This window comes from Notolepis coatsorum (genome assembly GCF_963971535.1).
Source record: "Notolepis coatsorum genome assembly, chromosome: 1".
Classification (NCBI taxonomy): domain Eukaryota; kingdom Metazoa; phylum Chordata; class Actinopteri; order Aulopiformes; family Paralepididae; genus Notolepis; species Notolepis coatsorum.
The window spans coordinates 114,007,114-114,024,516 of record NC_140165.1 but is presented as its reverse complement, the minus strand read 5'-3'; the positions used below and the strand labels follow the sequence as shown (position 1 = coordinate 114,024,516).

Here is a 17,403-nt window from a genome sequence, read left to right as displayed (position 1 = left end):
GGCTAAAGTTGGGACTATTCATAATCCAGCAATAATGGCTGCAGACCTGCAAGCAAAGTACAGCAAGTTGGCAAAGGAGTATTCCAACGTAAATCACATTTTCACCAGTAAAGTTAGTCTTTCCATCTGCCGGTAGCACCATGCTAGCTAACCTAGCTCACGTTAGCGTCGTCACTGAACCACCTCGCGTACACAATTAATGACATGTTGCGGACAGCCATATCGGTGACCATGTTTAGCTTTTAGTGCCAAATGATAAGAGTCTGAGGCGGAGTCTCAAAAGAGAATGTTGAATATTTATTGTGCAAAAATCACCACATCCTCTCCAACGGAGCCTCGTAGACCGAGTAGGGTATATCTGCAGAGCCACTTGGTAACGAGTGCAACACCGTGTAATGTCCGTGCGGATCGTTGGAGTAGGGTATATCTGCAGTGCTGCAGCCCCATACTCGGTGTATAGATTTGTATTAGTATCATAATCAATCACCTGTTGAATAAATACTAGGGATGTCCGATATTATCGGCCGACCAATATTATCTGCCGATATCGGCAGTAAAATGTGATATCGGAAAATATCGGTATCTGTTTAAAAAAAGAAAAAAACAATAACAATATTTGTTATATATATATCCAGTGAAATTATTAGTTACCTGAAATTATTCAGTTTTTTGGGGGTGGGATACCCTGCATATATCGGTATCGGTTGATATCGGTATCGGAAATTAAGAGTTGGACAATATCGGAATATCGGTATCGGTAAAAAAGCCAATATCGAGCATCCCTAATAAATACCATTACTTTCTAGTTATTACTAAAAAACAGTATATATAAAACAGTAGCTGTATAAAAAAAAAGTGTAATTTATATAATTTAATTAATTTTTTTTAATGTATGCTCTGGTATCGCCCCCCCCCCCACCGTACCGAAAAAAATACCGAACCGTGACTTCAAAACCGAGGTACGTACCGAACCGTGGATTTTGTGTACCGTTACACCCCTACTAGTTAGCCAACGCTAGGTAGGTACTAACGTTGGCTCACGGAACGATAGCTAGTTAGCCAACGCTAGCCAGCACCTGCAAAATCGAATGCCAAACTGATCAGACGTTGATATCAGGAGCTATCAGTAGCTAGCCAGCTAGATAACATTAGACAATGCCTCATGTATTAAACTAAAGTGAATAGTCGACTGGGTCATTTTGTTTAATGCTTCAGTTATGTTGAAAGAGGAGCTCTGAGCTGCTCATGCACTCGACTCTTTCCATATGGGTTTGTTGACGTGGGTCTGTGAGGGGGAGGAGGGGCAAGGCGTGCACTGCTGCAGCAGATTTACGAGTGATCCGACGGTCACAGAGCTGAGGGAGCGCGCCCAGTTGGCTGTAAAAATCCATAGATTAGCCGCACCGTTATATAAGCCGCAGGGTAGAAAAATGGGGGGAAAGCAGCGGTTTATAGTCTGAATTTTATTTGCATGTAGCAACAATTAAGATTTGAAAATAGTTTCAAAATGGTTGCACCCTGATAAAAGTAGTTTACCTCATTGTAAACCGTGTATGTGTTTACAGTCCATGATTTGAGCAATCCGAAGGATTGGCAGAATGCTCAAGAGGCCTGCATGGAATGTTTTATTAATGGATGCCTGTAACTTTTGGAAAGAAAAAGCCTAATGTTCAATAGTGGAGTAGGTAAAACATTGTAAAAGCATGGTATTACTAGGGGTGCACCGAAAATATATCACCGAAACAGAAGCAACCTAACGCGTGTTGTTGTGATGATGTCATCAAAACGTGGATTCATTACATGCGCGCTGTGAGCTTTTCAGTCCTGCGTGATACTCCTCTTGGGACTCTGGAGCAATGCATCTCCTCGGGAGTCGCGCTGTTTCTACAGTATGTAAACTCCGCGCGCAACAAGTCCAATAAATGCGTCTTTAACATACTTTATCCTTATTTACTATATATATCACTTGAGTGATCTAATATGCATATTATTCAGAGCGAGAGGGGGAGGGATTGTTTCTCTCACATTGACTCTGTCTACTGTGCCAAAGTCATCTGGGGACTAGAAAGGTGTGCTCAGTAGAGCACAGATGTCCGCCTCTCTCTCTCTTTCTCTCTCTTTCTCTCTCTGATTGATTGATTGATTGAAAACTTTATTAACAGATTGCAGAATGGGTACAGTACAGCTCAATACACACAATTGTTAAGGGGATGCAGACCAGAGTAAGACTTTCGTCTTGTTTACATCAGGGTCCCCCATTTTCAATTCATCAGGACATATATGACATGCATGACATACAGATAGACAGTACTGCTACATCTATACATTTATGACATACCAGATTTGCAAATACAGTACTGTTTGTGATACAAAAATACCCATAATAGTGATTTATTTAAGTTAAGTTTAGCCATAATCATATTTTTCCATAATCAGGTAGCTGAACAACATTGGTAAAAAAAAATTCTATTCTATGAATCATTTTCGGCCTTTCGGTTTTCGGCCAACTGTTTCCTATTTTCGGTATCTGTTTCGGCCAAGAATTTCCCTTCGGTGCATCCCTAGGTATTACTGTTGTGACGATCGGTAATAAGACTCCGTTATGTCCTATTTCTCACATGGCAACTTTGTACTCTTCCAATGCCATGTACAAAGCAATGGTTGCCATGTTACAGGCAGCCATACTGGAAGTACTAGGCACTTCTTAACTACTATGAAGTAATAACTTGAGGCACCAACTGAATTTGCATATAAATTAAGAGCGGCGGTTCATTTAATGGAATTTTTTTTTAATGAAATTGTTACACTCCTACTGTTCCTCCTGGAAGTGATGAGTTCATTAGTACCGCCCCAGTCTGACAATTCATGACTGATTGGTCTTACCTCTGATTGCAGGAATTATTCAGGCATTAAAGCGTTCCGTCTTGGGACGGATATCCGTCCATTTGATTTGGAGATTCCGTCATTTGATTCGGAGTCGTGACGGATTTTAACCTGAGCCAATCAGAGGTGTCAAATATCATTTTTTCCCCTACCGCGGCCGCACCAAACAGTCATTTGGCTCTGCGGCTCTGCAGATACCCCCTACTCCTTTAACCCGCCTCTGCTGTGCTCAGCACCAATGGGAAGCGGCCATTTTTCGTTTTGAGTTTCTGAAACTCCGCAATTGCTCTCTAGCTCTACTCGAGAGTAAACTGGACTCATCAACATGCGCCAACTTTTCCGAGACAGTAAGTTCATTTGACTTATTCTAGTCTAAAGAAACATATATATTACTATTGCTATTGATAAATCTAGTTAACGTGAATGCCACAAAACGAATGCCTTTTGTTAATCAGAACGTTATTTACGCGACAAGTTCAACCAGTGTGTTGGTGGTGGTGGTGGTGGTGGTGGTGGTGGTGTTGCGTGTGTGAGCTTGCGCCTCCGTGTATGATAAATGTGAATGTTGATAAATCTAGGTAACGTTAATGCCACAAAACGAATGCCTTTGTTAATCAGAACGTTATTTGCGTTATCAATTGTTTTTAAGCTCAATACACGTCTTTCTACCATTTGTCCGGGAGATCTCTGGGTAACAGTACTGTATATTTGCATATCATATATGTCACAAATGTAACATTACTATCTATATACCTGTAGTATGTCATGTATGTCACTATGAATTGAAAATGGGGGACCCTGATGTAAACAAGACGAACGTCTTTCTCTGGTCTGCATCCCCTTAACAATTGTGTGTATTGAGCTGTACTGTATTGTACCCATTCTGCTATCTGTTAAATATTGATTGATTGTCATTAACAGATTGCAGAATGGGTACAATACAGTACAGCTCAATACACACAATTGTTAAGGGGATGCAGACCAGAGAGAGACTTTCGTCTTGTTTACATCAGGGTCCCCCATTTTCAATTCATCATAACATATATGACACACATGACATACAGATAGACAATACTGCTACATCTATACATTTATGACATACCAGATTTACAAATACAGTAGCCTATTGTTTGTGATACAAAAATAGTCTAAAAAGAGTATATACATTTGACGAAGAAACTGTACATTGGAGGTGGGATGGGGGGGTTGTAACTGTACATTGGATTATTGACAACCTTACTTGGTCCCAAGAAGAGGGTCTTGTGTATTAAATAAAGTTTTCATTCATTCATTCACTCTGGATCTTGTAAATCCAGTAGCAATACACACAATTGTTAAGGGGATGCAGGCCAGAGAAAGGCGTTTGTCTTGTTTACATCATCAGGGTCCCCCATTTTCAATTCATAGTGACACTTGATACACATCATACATGACATCATGACATTTATGACATTTATGACATGCATGCCTTACAGGTATATAGTAATAGTACTGTTACATTTGTCACATATACGATATGCAAATATACAGTACTGTTACCCAGAGATCCTAACAGTAAATATATACATATGATGAGGAGGAGACTGTACATTAGGAGGGGGTGGGTGGTAAAAAAAGATATACAAACGGTGGGGAGGAGACTGTCCATTGTTGTTGTACCATAATTGTGAAACATGTTTAGTCCCTTGTTTGTATGATAACAAGCCGTTTAGTTCATGGTTCAAAGTAATGGGAAAAGGGTGCTATCTCGCCATCAATCAGAAGCTAGCCACAAGACTTGCATTCACGCTCTCCAGCACACAGCCTCCCTGCCTGGCACAACAACCACAACAGTAGGGTCTATAGTCACAGTCAGGACAGTAGGCTCTACAAGTAGGCTCCCTTAAAACGCTAACGCTATTTAAAAAAAAAAAAAAAATACAGTGGAGGTTAAAATAAGAATATGACTTGGCCAGAAAAAAAGTTCAGTCAGGAGAATTTTTTTTGCTTTAATCCCTGAATTATTGCATGATGCTCCCATCAGCCATTTTGTTCTACATTAACAGAACTGTTCTCATTCTCCTAGATCTCCTGCTTGAAGTGGACTTCATAGCTGCGGCTCATGGATGACTAGGTGTGTAAATAACTGGTTTTTAAAGTCTTGTTAATGATTTGTTTTTGTATAACAAAACTAGAAGTGATGAGTTTATTTTACCGCCCCAGTCTGAAAATACATGACTGATTGGTGTCTCTGATCAATAGCTTTTTAGCTAGATTTTTGTGCCTCTAAAATGCTACAAACCCCTCGATGCTCATACGATCTCTTCTCCTTCCAGAGTCTGGCTGTGGACCACCTGCAGGATTCTAGTCAAGGGTCCTGCCCAGTTTCTATCAAGATTCAAGACGTTTATTCATCACATCAATAAACCTGTGGACAAACCGACTGTCTCCAGAGTTGTGAGGAATGAAAGGTGTTTAACTTACTGCAAAGTTATTTAGTACATGTATCGAGGGCGGTGTAATTAACCTTTGGCGGGGGGCTTGGGTTAGCCTTAACACTTTGGTTGCCACTTGTTAACATGGTTGAATGCCACCACCCACTTCAATGATAGCGTTGTGAATGCATAATCTCTGTCTTGAATTATGGCTGTCTAATCTGCCCGTCGCTTATCAATGACTTGTTTGCAGTCACATTGTCGAAACGGATTGTTTTTTAATCGGTCACTCAGAGTGCAGCACTAGCGTGAGGCTCGATTGATGAAATATGAATTCAAATCGCTAATAAATAAAAATACGACAAACAAACGCTATATAGCGCTGGTGGCATTCAACAGTCGGCATGAACTAACGACAAAGCGCGTCCGTGGCACTAGAGTGTTAAAGATTCTGTAGCACATGCAGGACACATGTATATAATCTTTCATTGCTAGCTGGTTTTGGCCACATGTGTCTTTAGACATAGATGATCTATGAATCCATTAACACATTGGTTGCCAACAACAAGTTTTCTCGTTATTGGCCGCCATGCTTTGGTTGCCAATAACGAGATTTCGTTACTTAATCGTTATTTCTTTTATTGGCTATCTATTCATTTTTCATCTGTCCAGCCTGACATCATTGGGAATGGCTCTGAGCTCGAATTTACCGTACGGCCGTCACGGTGCGGTACGCACAGCCATACGGAGAATACGCCCCACAACGCCAACACCAGTCGCACATACAGGCACTCGCGAGGTCCGTGCGAGAACAGCGCGCGTGGCCGGGCACACGTCAGACTTCAGAGCGTGCACACGTCAGACTTCAGAGCGTGCACACGTCAGACTTCAGAGCGTGCACACGTCAGACTTCAGAGCGTGCACACGTCAGACTTCAGAGCGTGCACACGTCAGACTTCAGAGCGTGCACACGTCAGACTTCAGAGCGTGCACACGTCAGACTTCAGAGCGTGCACGGAGAGAGGCACAGTTACATTGGAACAGCTGCAGGGTAATTACAATTTTACAGTTTTCTTGTTCGCCCAATAACGTTAACCAAATGAAGCCAATGGAAAGACACACACGCGTCGCCGACACACGCATCAACACAGGTACGCTTTGTCTACAGCGGTTTGCTTTTTTTTTAATCCACTTTTTTTTTTATCCCATTTTCTATATTTTCTCCCATCCCAATTTCGTATCATCCAATTCAACCCTCCCCTGTCACGAACGCTGTTTCTTGCCTCCCACAAGCCGGCTGCAATGTGGACTAAGTCATACATAGCACAAGTCCCCTCCGGTACTTGAGGTAATAGCAGTCGCATCTTTTCACCTGCGCAGCTCGATCTCTCAGTGGCGAGGAGTAACGCGTGGGAGGCTCACGCTGCCCCCGACACTTCCTGATTCTACTGCGCAGGCGCACCAACCGACCTGTAGGAGTCGCTGTCCACAACGCCCGATCCCCACCCATCAGTTTCCCACCCCCTAATACGGCCAATGTGTATTAGTATGAACGACCAGCTAAACTGAAAGCAATGTGGCGAAATGTGGTGAAAGCCCAGCGTCTCTGCATTTGTGGCAAACGCCTTGCCCACTACGCCACTTAGCCGCCTACAGCGGTTTGCTTTTAATCCCAGTTCTTTGAAGCGTATTGCAGATCCTGTGGGGATGGGTTCGCAGCCCCTTATGAATGAGCAATATGATGTCGAGGGGCAAGGCGTTTCCAAATGCTTTGTTTGACGGGATGAAATGGGGAAACCGTGGCCTATTGAAATGTCCTGTTGGACTGTCCTCAACCACTTCTAGATGGCTGACATCTTGGACTTAATTTCAGAAGGCTTCGTTTTTTAACTAAGTGTCTGTGGAGTTTCAGAAATACATTTTAAATTCTATGTGGACGTATGGCTAGTCTACTGCAGTCACTCGTTCCATCCACTACAGTGCAGTTACAATGATGATGAACTTAGCTCACTTTGAACCAATGTGAAACGACAACGAACACCTGAGTAACTGCATCCAATTTGCTTAGTGCCAGATGTGTAGAATAGTTATAGTTGTGTATACATATTCTTTCTTCATTTGCGAAGTCTGAAGAGGCGGTGGTTGACTTTTTCGTTTGTTTCCAGGCCTTGCTGTTTCTCTCCAGGCGGTTCCATGGTAAGTTTGGTCTTTGATTAATTAAACTGATTCTTATTTGGAAAGTAATTTGTCTGAAATTCCATCTTCTATATCGTTCATAGCTTTTTTGCAAACTTAAGAACTAGTGCTGTGTTGGTAAAGTAACTCTAATTGCTGTACAGTTAATTTGTAATGTTATGCATTCAACATGGTTGAAGTTACACACTGCTTACATAATCCACCAGACCAACCAACCAAACAACCATCCAATTGAATATATAAACTGTTTTCAGGACTCTGTAATTTCAGATGACTGTTTAAAATTAGTCTCACTGCAGTGGCTCGGAATGATGAGAATTTTCACAGACCTGTTCTGAATGACAGTGAATGGACTTTATTTTTCTGATGCGAGACACTTGCAAAAAAGACTTTGTCCAACCAACGTTTGTAGTGAAATGCTTCTCCTGTCCTTGCTATCGCAGTGCTGGCAGAACACTGTTGCAACATTTAAATGCCTCTTATGTCTCCTAAAACATTGATTTATTAATGTAGTGTGGTTGACTCTTGTATCTTTCAGGCCTTGCTGTTTGTCACTTCCAGGCAATTCCGTGGTAAGTTTGCGTATTGTAAAATGTATTCAATTGCGTGATATTCTTATTTGGAATCTCGTTCGTCAGAAATTTCATGTTGAGAATCTTTCATATCTGATATTTTGGAAAGTTATTCAATCTTGTGTTTGAAACGCATGCTGAATCTGAACTAGTGTCCCTCTTCGACAGATGAGGTGGTGAATGATGCTCTATTGTACCAACCTGGTGGTTCGATGGCCGTAGTGGAACATGCAGGTGAGGACTTCTATTTGGTTTCACCATACTGGTCCACATGCATGGTTTTTGAAAGGGGCATGTCATCCATGATGTAGCTGAACTGGTCTTGTTCTGGCAATCATCTACCTGAGCTGAATTTAGCCTGGACAAAATTCAAGCTCATTAACTTGAGACTAGATTTAGCTATGATTTCCCCCTTAAATCCTCTGGTGTAATGATGAGATACTTTTGGAATCTCGTTCGTCTGAACTGCTGTTGAGAAATGGAATTTCTGACATCGGAGGTCTCGTATAACTCTTGGAGCTAAAGTCTTTGGTGAGACCTGACCACGTTGTCTGTGTTTAGGTTACCTGCCTGGTGCTTTGGGCTTGAGACCATCGGGCGGTGATGCATGGCTCAAAGGAAGGTGAGTTTGTCTGGTTAATCATTTTGACCTCTCGCCCCCCCCAGAAATCTAGTGCACATGAGTGAAGAGGAATAAAGTGTGAAGAATTGTTCTTAACCTGTTACACCCTAGCCCTATTTTCTGAAAATCCAAAGTAAATGGAAGATTGTTCCACTTCTACAAGGTCCATTTGCATGTTCTAGGGACATCTATGGATCCCAGGGAATGTATTCCCAGTGTCAGAAATATTCTGTTACTAGGCCTGAGTAAATTGTGATGAAACAAAGGAGAATATAAATTATGATTTCTTTGACAGTGATTAACAGCATGATAAAAATGACCAGACATGAAAAACTGCCACTGAGCTCGTTCAGCATCTTCCTGAGATCACGTGTACAAAAAATGTAAGCAAATGAATAAAGGGAAGATAATTAAACGAAAGGTTTTGTAGATGCAGTACTGATTTCTGCCACATGGACACATGCTATTTGAAATATTATTATAGAATATCGGGCCTATAAATTACATTATAGCCAAGTTGCACATCTATGGATCGGGCCAAATCTACTGTTTCAAATGGCATAGTTCAATTTGGATTTAGTATCACCAGGCGTGCAGCAAGAACCATGAATGAAATCTACTGTTTTTTATTTTGAAGACCGGTCCGCCATTTTGAATCGGATTGCAACGCAGATTGTTGCTAAACGTTCACAGAAAGGTAGATAAACTAACTGGGTTCTAATTTATGCCAATAACGTTCAGTTTTGTGGTAGATAATAAAATAAGATAAATAAAAAAGCTTTTGCTTGACTGAAGGCAAGCTGGCATGATCTGGGTAATGTCGTTTTTCGAAATGTCAATGCTCATTGAGCGCTCTGCATGTCCTCCTCATGACTACAAACAACATGGCGTGGCAGAGCTTTTACCGTCTATTCGCTTGTTTATGAATATATTTCCTGAACTGATATTTCACTAAACACTTTAATCTATTGGTAAACAAACGTATTGCTGAAAATATACACCGACTGCTGTTTTGACAGGATTAGGGTCTTTACTCTTGGCTACATTTGAAGAAAAATATACGCAATATTAATCCATACGGTCTGTAGACATGGATTTATGACGCGTCATCTGCGGTCTGCCGACGGACCACTCGGGCTAAAGAGGTTAATATATTGCGGTCCACACTAAGTTGAGAAAATTTTGCACATATTTGAGAAGATATTGCCATGTCACACCTGATTCCTCAATGATGACACCTGCACGTGTCTTACGCCCAGCGCTAACACCAGAACCTGAAAAGGTGGACCCACTGGAGTTGCCAGGGCAACAAGGGGAAAGCCTGTTGGGGTTACCAACCGTCTGAGTGGGAATTGACTAGGTTGTGACACAAAATGGCTGCCCTAGTAGTGGGAATAGCTTGAATGACTACTATAATGATTTTGGATTTTCTTTTCAGACTGTTCCAATCCTTGACGCTTAAAAACCAAGAGTGACCATTTGAGGTTAGTATTGTCAACTTTTGACCACAATTTAAAGGAACACACCAACATTATGGGAATGTATATAATAATCTGGCTGCACCTTAGCCTAGCTTAGCACAATGAATGGATGTGAACCGTACCGTTAGCCTAGGCATTGTCCAACTAACGCCTCTCCTGAAGTTTACGCTAGGCTAACCCTTACGGTTTGCTTCTTTGTGCTAAGCTAAGCTTGCAGCTGGAATCTGGATAGCTTTCTACTGAACATGCAGAAGGGAAACTGGTATCCATCTTGTGTCTTTGGAGAAGACTAACATGTTTATGGGCAGGGCTTCTCAAGGCTGATGGCTGAAGGCCTCATAAGGGAAGTTCTACCTTTCCTGCTGACTTGTCGTACAGAACTTGTAACTCTTTTACATCAGCTAAAATGTAGATGATGCTGGGATGCTGGAAGTGATGACCATCCCATTCAGTCGTGGAGTATCGTCTCCTCCTTAGCCAGTGTAAACCACCCTCTTCTATTGGCCCAGTATGTCACTGAGAACCCTGAACTTCAGGTGTAAGGTGACTATTGGAATCCTGAGAAAAGAGGGTACTGGTGGTTGGGCAATGACTGAATCTTACTCTGATCCCATCCCAGTGTTGTTACCAAGCCCCCACCCCCTCAAACCAGAATCCACATTGGATCCTAAACACCAGGGACTGGATGTTTTGTCTCCCTGTAGATCCTTCTGAGTGGTGGCTTTGAGCCTCTCCCGGCTGAAGTGAAGCACCAAGATGGTGGATATGAGCTGAGATCCAAGATGCTGTGTGGCCTTGTTGGAGGATGTCTTCCAACAACTTGAGGTGACCCTGAAAGCTTACTGGCTTATGTTGGTAGTACTTGGTACTAATACATATTTTTTTGTATCTTTTTCTATTTTTCTTCCATCCCAATTTAGCTGTGCCAATTCTCCCCTCCCCTGTCTTGAACGTTGCTCGCATATGCACCCCACTGGCCTGTTGTAGGGAGGATAGAAGCCTTGCATCACATATCCCCTCCGATACATGTGGAGGCAGCCTGTCGCATCTTTTCACCTGCCAGCGCGGACCCTCATTTGGCGAGGTGTAACGTGTCAGAGGCTCACACTACCCCCGCTATTTTCCTGTCTCTGCTGTGCAGGCGTCCCCCAACCGACCTGTAGGAGTCGCTGTCCACAACGTCCAGATTACCACCCATCGACTTCCACCCGCTAACTCTGCCAATTGAGTTAGTATGACGGCCGGCCCAAACCGGAGGCAACGCAGACAGCCGGAGTCGAACCCGGTGTCTCTTGCGTTGGTGACAAGCGCAATGTCCGCTGCGCCACCCAGCCGCCCTACTTGGTACTAATTATGTACCTGCTGCCTTGTGTTTGTACTAAGAGTGGAACGGTTCACAAAATCCACGGTTAGGTTCGTATCACAGTTTAAGGTTCAGTATACGTTTTTTTTATTTATAAAAAATATATGTAACACTCCAAAAATACCATACATCAGCATAAAAATCCAACTTTTCACTTATTCTCAAGGACGTAGTCATGCAAAAACTGAAAGAATGAGGCATCAGACACATTATTTTGACAGTGACCGGTTAGAGCTAGGAGAGATGTTGGTACAGCAAGAGGGGCATTGCTGATTTAAACATGCTTCTCATTTATTTGGTAAAAAAATAAAGGTTTATAGCGGTTTGCCTTAAATAATGTTTGGCACACAGATCAAACTGACTGAAAAATATAGGCAACATTTGTCAAAGTATTAACTTTGCTTTGCATATGCTCAACCAGCACTAGACTTTCTTATCAAAAAGGAAAAGTGTTATTTAAAATAAAAAAATCGTGTGTACTAAATTATATATTTACTTTTTAATTGCATGAAACATTCTGAAGTATTCTCTTATGCCGCTTTTCACTGCATGGTACCTAATCAACTCGACTCTCTTTTGCTTTTTGAGCGTCTTAGTAGCCGTATTTGAAGTGACGTCACACAAGGAAGTCAACAGTAACACTGTTGGAACCTGGAGAAGCCCTGAAGATATAATATAAACCAACAGCCAATAAATGTGAAGTTATCTTTGAACCTCTGTCTGCCTCGTCAATATACCCCCCCCCCCCCCACTTCCCCACTAATGGAACTGGTGTCGTGGAATCACTTCGCTGTGAGTGTTTCTATGGTTAGCTTGCGGCTAACGTTAGGTAGCTTAGCTCGCTGCAAAATTTGTTTTTGTATTTTTTTTCTTTTATACATGCATACAGACAGTAACACAGGACCCATTTCAACCCCTTCCCTTCCATAATAATTTAAATTGACATTCATGTACACATACTACAATAACAAACAAATACAGTAAATGAATTATAAGAAATCATAAAAATAAAAAACCCTCTTCGTCTTCTCTACCCTCATCTGCTTTCCCCCCTTCCTATCCCTAACCAGCGCGCAGCTAACTTAGTTACTGCCTCTGCATCCCAATAACCGAACAATACACACATGCCCCTAACCGTGGATGTCGTACCGAACAGTGCACGGTTCCAATGCGTACCGTTCCACCCCTAGTTTGTACTCATGACTATAACCTGCTCAGAACAGATTTGAGATTAAATAGAATTTCTAAAACGGGACCCGTTGAGCAACATTCTGCGACGTATCTTCAAGCAGTCTTCATCCAATGGTAAATTTATATAAATGGGCAACATGGTTATTCTTTCGAACAATATTGACAAACTGCGTTGTGAATCTTAATTATGATTATTCATCCCTAATGGGCAATGGCTGTTGCCTTGTATTTATTATCTATTTGGTTACTTTTAAGAATAAAATGTATGCTTTTCTGGTGTTAAAAAGCGACTGCACACAGTGCAAGGTGCCCCACTTCGACATGCTGCCTGGGAGAAGCGGGAATCGAACGGTTAATCTCTGGTTTACCAGACGACTGCTCTACCTCCCGAGCCACTGTTGCCCCCTAGTGCGATGCAGGAGATGATGCCCATGTCGTCATGGGGAATCTTTCCTCCACTACAGTTATCCGACCTTACTGCTCCTGTTGGTCCAGTATGTTGCTGAGAACGCTGGCCTGTGCCTCAGGTGTGAGGTGACTTATTGGAATCCTGATGGACGCGTGTAAACTGGTGTTGGAGCAATGACTGAGATACCCCTCTGATCCTCCTCAGAACCGCAATTCTGCAACAAACTATTGTAAATCAACGGATTGTCCTGCAGTGCTTCTCATGAGAATCTAATGCACTATAACTAGAATCTGCTGTTGTATGCACGGTGATGCTTTCTAGTCTAAATAATTTTAAATGTCTTCTGTTGACACGTGCAGATGGGACGGTCTGTCTTGAGAGTTCCTGTGGTCCCGTTTTAACTGACTGGTATGTGATGGGTTCTCATTCAGAAATATGTCGGTAGTGAACTGTTGAATGCAAACTCGTTAAGCATTTTGTAGCATTGGACACTATTAATATTTCACATTTCTATCTTTGAGAAGTGATGAGTTTCTATTACCGCCCCAGTCTGAAAATACATGACTGATTGGTGTCTCTGATCCAAGACTACTAATTAATGGCACATTGTTTGACCATTACATTGTACTAAGAGAAATCTCTTTCAGGTCTTGTGATTCTGCTGGTCTTTGGCCTCCAACAGCTGACAAACTGGGGAAACGGCAAGGTGTGTTTTTGATAATGCTTCTTGTAAAATATTAAGTTGGGAAAGGTTAAACTCGTTTGCCAATTTGCTTCAATGTTTGCTTGTATTAAATTGACTGATGTAGCGGTTTGAGAATTTTTTAATAAATGTTACACTCCTGTTCTTCCTCCTGGAAGTGATGAGTTAATTAGTACCGCCCCAGTCTGACAATTCATGACTGATTGGTCTAACCTCTGATCACAGGAATTATTGCATGATGCTCCCATCAGCCATTTGTTCTACATTAACACATTCGGGGCCAGACCCGAGAAAAGTCGGGTTAACTCGCCATGCTCTGGGCGCCAAACCCGAGAAGTACGGAGAAGCGATTTTCAGACGCCGCTTCTGTTCGTGCATGATGACACATATAATATCGATAATCTAGCGTCTATTTGAAAAATGTATGAACAAATGATCTGTTTCGTGCATGTTGACTTGAAGCAACTCACTGACGATCAACGTGTTATTTAGATCCAATGCTATTATATTTTAAGCACTCGCAACTTGTGACGAGACTCGTCTTCAATGGACTGGGATGTTAACGTCTCACCAACTTTTGTTTTCCTAGATGTCATTTACAAGCTTGAACGACCATGAAGGGATGTGCTGTGTGTCTACTTGGTGCTTTTCAAGGTGAGTGTTCATGTTAATCGAGTAACTCTGATGAAGAACCATATTAAGTTCAGTGGAACAAGGTTTTCAAACGTTGTCTAAAGATGGTAAGTTAGTGTTGTGTTCATTCATAGTTAAAGACTGTAGTGGTTTAGTAGTTTGTGATATATCACACTCCCAAGTGATTTAGATTAACTTGACAACTGCAAATGCATGGTCGTCAAACTTTAAAACTGACTTATGTGGTTCTTCACTGAAAGGGTTACATTTTTCGTTCCTCAAACCTTTAGTCTGTGATGTAAACATGAAATAGGAAGAGTCTGATGCAACACTGACGATTCTGTAACTTCTGAGGCTTCAAACCTGCACTGGCTTCTATGTGAATCATATGATCGCCTTCATAACGTTCTCTATCTGTTTGTTTCTTACAGTTGGGATTCAGCCTGAGGAAGTTGTCTGAAGGTGACGTCTCCAGAGAAGTTGTCTGAAGGTGACGTCTTCAGAGAAGTTGTCTGAAGGTGACGTCTCCAGAGAAGTTGTCTGAAGGTGACGTCTCCAGAGGAGTTGTCTGAAGGTGACGTCTCCAGAGAAGTTGTCTGAAGGTGACGTCTCCAGAGGAGTTGTCTGAAGGTGACGTCTCCAGAGGAGTTGTCTGAAGGTGACGTCTCCAGAGGAGTTGTCTGAAGGTGACGTCTCCAGAGGTGGGTTTAACGAGCACTGACCCTCTTGTGAATTGCAGCAGTCATTGTGCTGATGAAACCTAAACTGAAATGCTGGAATTACCGTCAGATTGTTAGTGGTGACTCTCGGTTTTCTGAACATGACCTGGTCTTGTCCTCGTCTTCAGTGAAATGGATTGTGCTGTTTCTCATCAACCTCTTCCATCTTGTTTTTCAGAGTTGCTGAATGCAAGCAGTCGGCTGTAGAACAACCTGTGGCCAGAATAAGATGCACTCTATTGCAACTTGGTAATTATTAGCCCATCCTAGTCTCGCCATCTGTAGCTTAAACTCTTTCTCTGCCATCAAATACTGTGCTGATGAAACCTAAACTGAAATGCTGGAATTACCGTCCGATTGTTAGTGGTGACTCTCGGTTTTCTGAACATGACCTGGTTGTGACCAGACTGTATCGTCTTCAATGGACTGGGATGTTAACGTCTCACCAACTTCCATCGGTTTGTTTTCCTAGATGTCATTTACAAGCCTGAGCTGCCATAGAAGGATGTGCTGTTTGTCTACTTGGTGCTTTTCAAGGTGAGTGTTCATGTTGGCTGTTAGTTTCTCAAACCTTTCGTCTGTGATGAGAACCTGGTATAGGAAGTGCCGTCCGATGCGACAACTGACGAGTTTGTTTCAACCAATTCTTCTGAGGCTTCAAACCTGCACTGGCTTCTGTGTGAATCATATGATCATCTTCATAACGTTCCGTTTGTTTCTTACAGTTGGGATTCAGCCTGAGGAAGTTGTCTGAAGGTGACGTCTCCAGAGAAGTTGTCTGAAGGTGACGTCTCCAGAGAAGTTGTCTGAAGGTGACGTCTCCAGAGGAGTTGTCTGAAGGTGACGTCTCCAGAGGAGTTGTCTGAAGGTGACGTCTCCAGAGGTGGGTTTAACGAGCACTGACCCTCTTGTGAATTGCAGCAGTCATTGTGCTGATGAAACCTAAACTGAAATGCTGGAATTACCGTCAGATTGTTAGTGGTGACTCTCGGTTTTCTGAATATGACCTGGTTGTGACCAGACTGTATCGTCTTCAATGGACTGGGATGTTAACGTCTCCAACTTTTGTTTTCCTAGATGTCATTTACAAGCCTGAGCTGCCATAGAAGGATGCTCTGTTTGGCTACTTGGTGCTTTTCAAGGTGAGTGTTCATGTAAATTGAGTAACCATGTAAAATAAAGAACCATATCAAGTTCATTGGAACAAGGTTTTCAAACGTCTAAAAGATGTGTTTTCATTCATAGTTAACCTCTTAAGCCCTAGCCATATTTTCTGAAAATCCACCTAAAAATAAAGTAAATGGAAGATTGCTCCACTTCTATTACCGGTAGTTCCATTTGCATGTTCTTGGTATTTAGGGACATCTCGGAGAATGTGTTCCCAGTGTCGGAGATATTCTGTTACTAAATTGCAATGAACCAAAGGAGAATATAAATATTCTTTACCAGACATGAAAAATTGCCACTGAGCTCATTCAACACCTTCTTGAGATCACATGTACAAAAAATCTAAGCAAATTAATAAAGGGCAGATGATTTTAACGGGAAGTTTTGTAGATGCAGTACTGAATTCTGCCATCCGGACACATGCAATTTGAATATAGAATATCAGGCCTATAAATGACCTCATGGCCAAGTCGCACGTCTATGGATCGGGCCAAATGGCAAGAGTTCAATCTGGATTTAGTATCACCAGGCGTGCAGCAAAAACCGTCAATGAATTATCTGCTTTTTTATAATGTAAATTTCTCTTTCATCAGATTTCTTTTTTGCTAAAACGTTCACAAAGGTAGAGAACTGCGTTCTAGATTATGGCAACGTTCAGATTTGTTCAACCCTTGAGATATGATCCTGAAAATAAAGGGGGGCAGGCGACTGAAAAAGAAGTCTGATGATTGACGGGGGCTGGCGTGAGCTGTGAAGTCTAGTTCTTTATTCGAAAGCCCTGGGTCTCTTCTCTCAAAAGACTACACTCAAGTTAGCTTGCGCCAAATCCTCGTATCTAGGTGCCTTTTCCCCACTCCATGCCCTGAGATTTCTAAACTCATATTTCACTAATAACGGTTAAAATCATTTGTAAACATAGTGCTGAAAATCAAATTGACTGGGTTAGTCTTACATTTTGGGGGGGGGGACGGGGGACGCAACATTAATTCATACATTCTGTAGAGATGGATTTATGGCGTGATATCAATCTCCTACCGGTCCCTGAGCGCT

The 17,403-nt window shown here is 42.1% G+C and overlaps 1 protein-coding gene across 4 annotated transcripts in view; it reads left to right on the top strand.

The window, feature by feature from the left end:
- The window catches only part of LOC311238070 (uncharacterized protein), a 39,631-nt gene extending 24,606 nt beyond the window's left edge, over positions 1–15,025 (top strand). For 3 of the 4 annotated variants that reach the window (XM_084326039.1, XM_084326038.1, XM_084326040.1), the window contains exons 19-30: positions 4,949–4,996; positions 5,199–5,333; positions 7,463–7,493; positions 8,032–8,065; positions 8,234–8,299; positions 8,627–8,687; positions 10,126–10,171; positions 10,873–10,993; positions 13,491–13,539; positions 13,779–13,837; positions 14,424–14,488; positions 14,899–15,025. In XM_084326039.1, coding sequence (XP_084182165.1) covers positions 4,989–4,996; positions 5,199–5,333; positions 7,463–7,493; positions 8,032–8,065; positions 8,234–8,299; positions 8,627–8,687; positions 10,126–10,162 — 372 coding nt within the window. In that variant the 5' untranslated portion in view covers positions 4,949–4,988 and the 3' untranslated portion in view covers positions 10,163–10,171; positions 10,873–10,993; positions 13,491–13,539; ... (1 more) ...; positions 14,424–14,488; positions 14,899–15,025. The remainder of the gene's footprint in view (positions 1–4,948; positions 4,997–5,198; positions 5,334–7,462; positions 7,494–8,031; positions 8,066–8,233; positions 8,300–8,626; positions 8,688–10,125; positions 10,172–10,872; positions 10,994–13,490; positions 13,540–13,778; positions 13,838–14,423; positions 14,489–14,898) is intronic. The other variant, XM_084326041.1, reaches the window with a different exon arrangement.
- The last annotated feature ends 2,378 nt before the right edge of the window (positions 15,026–17,403 follow it).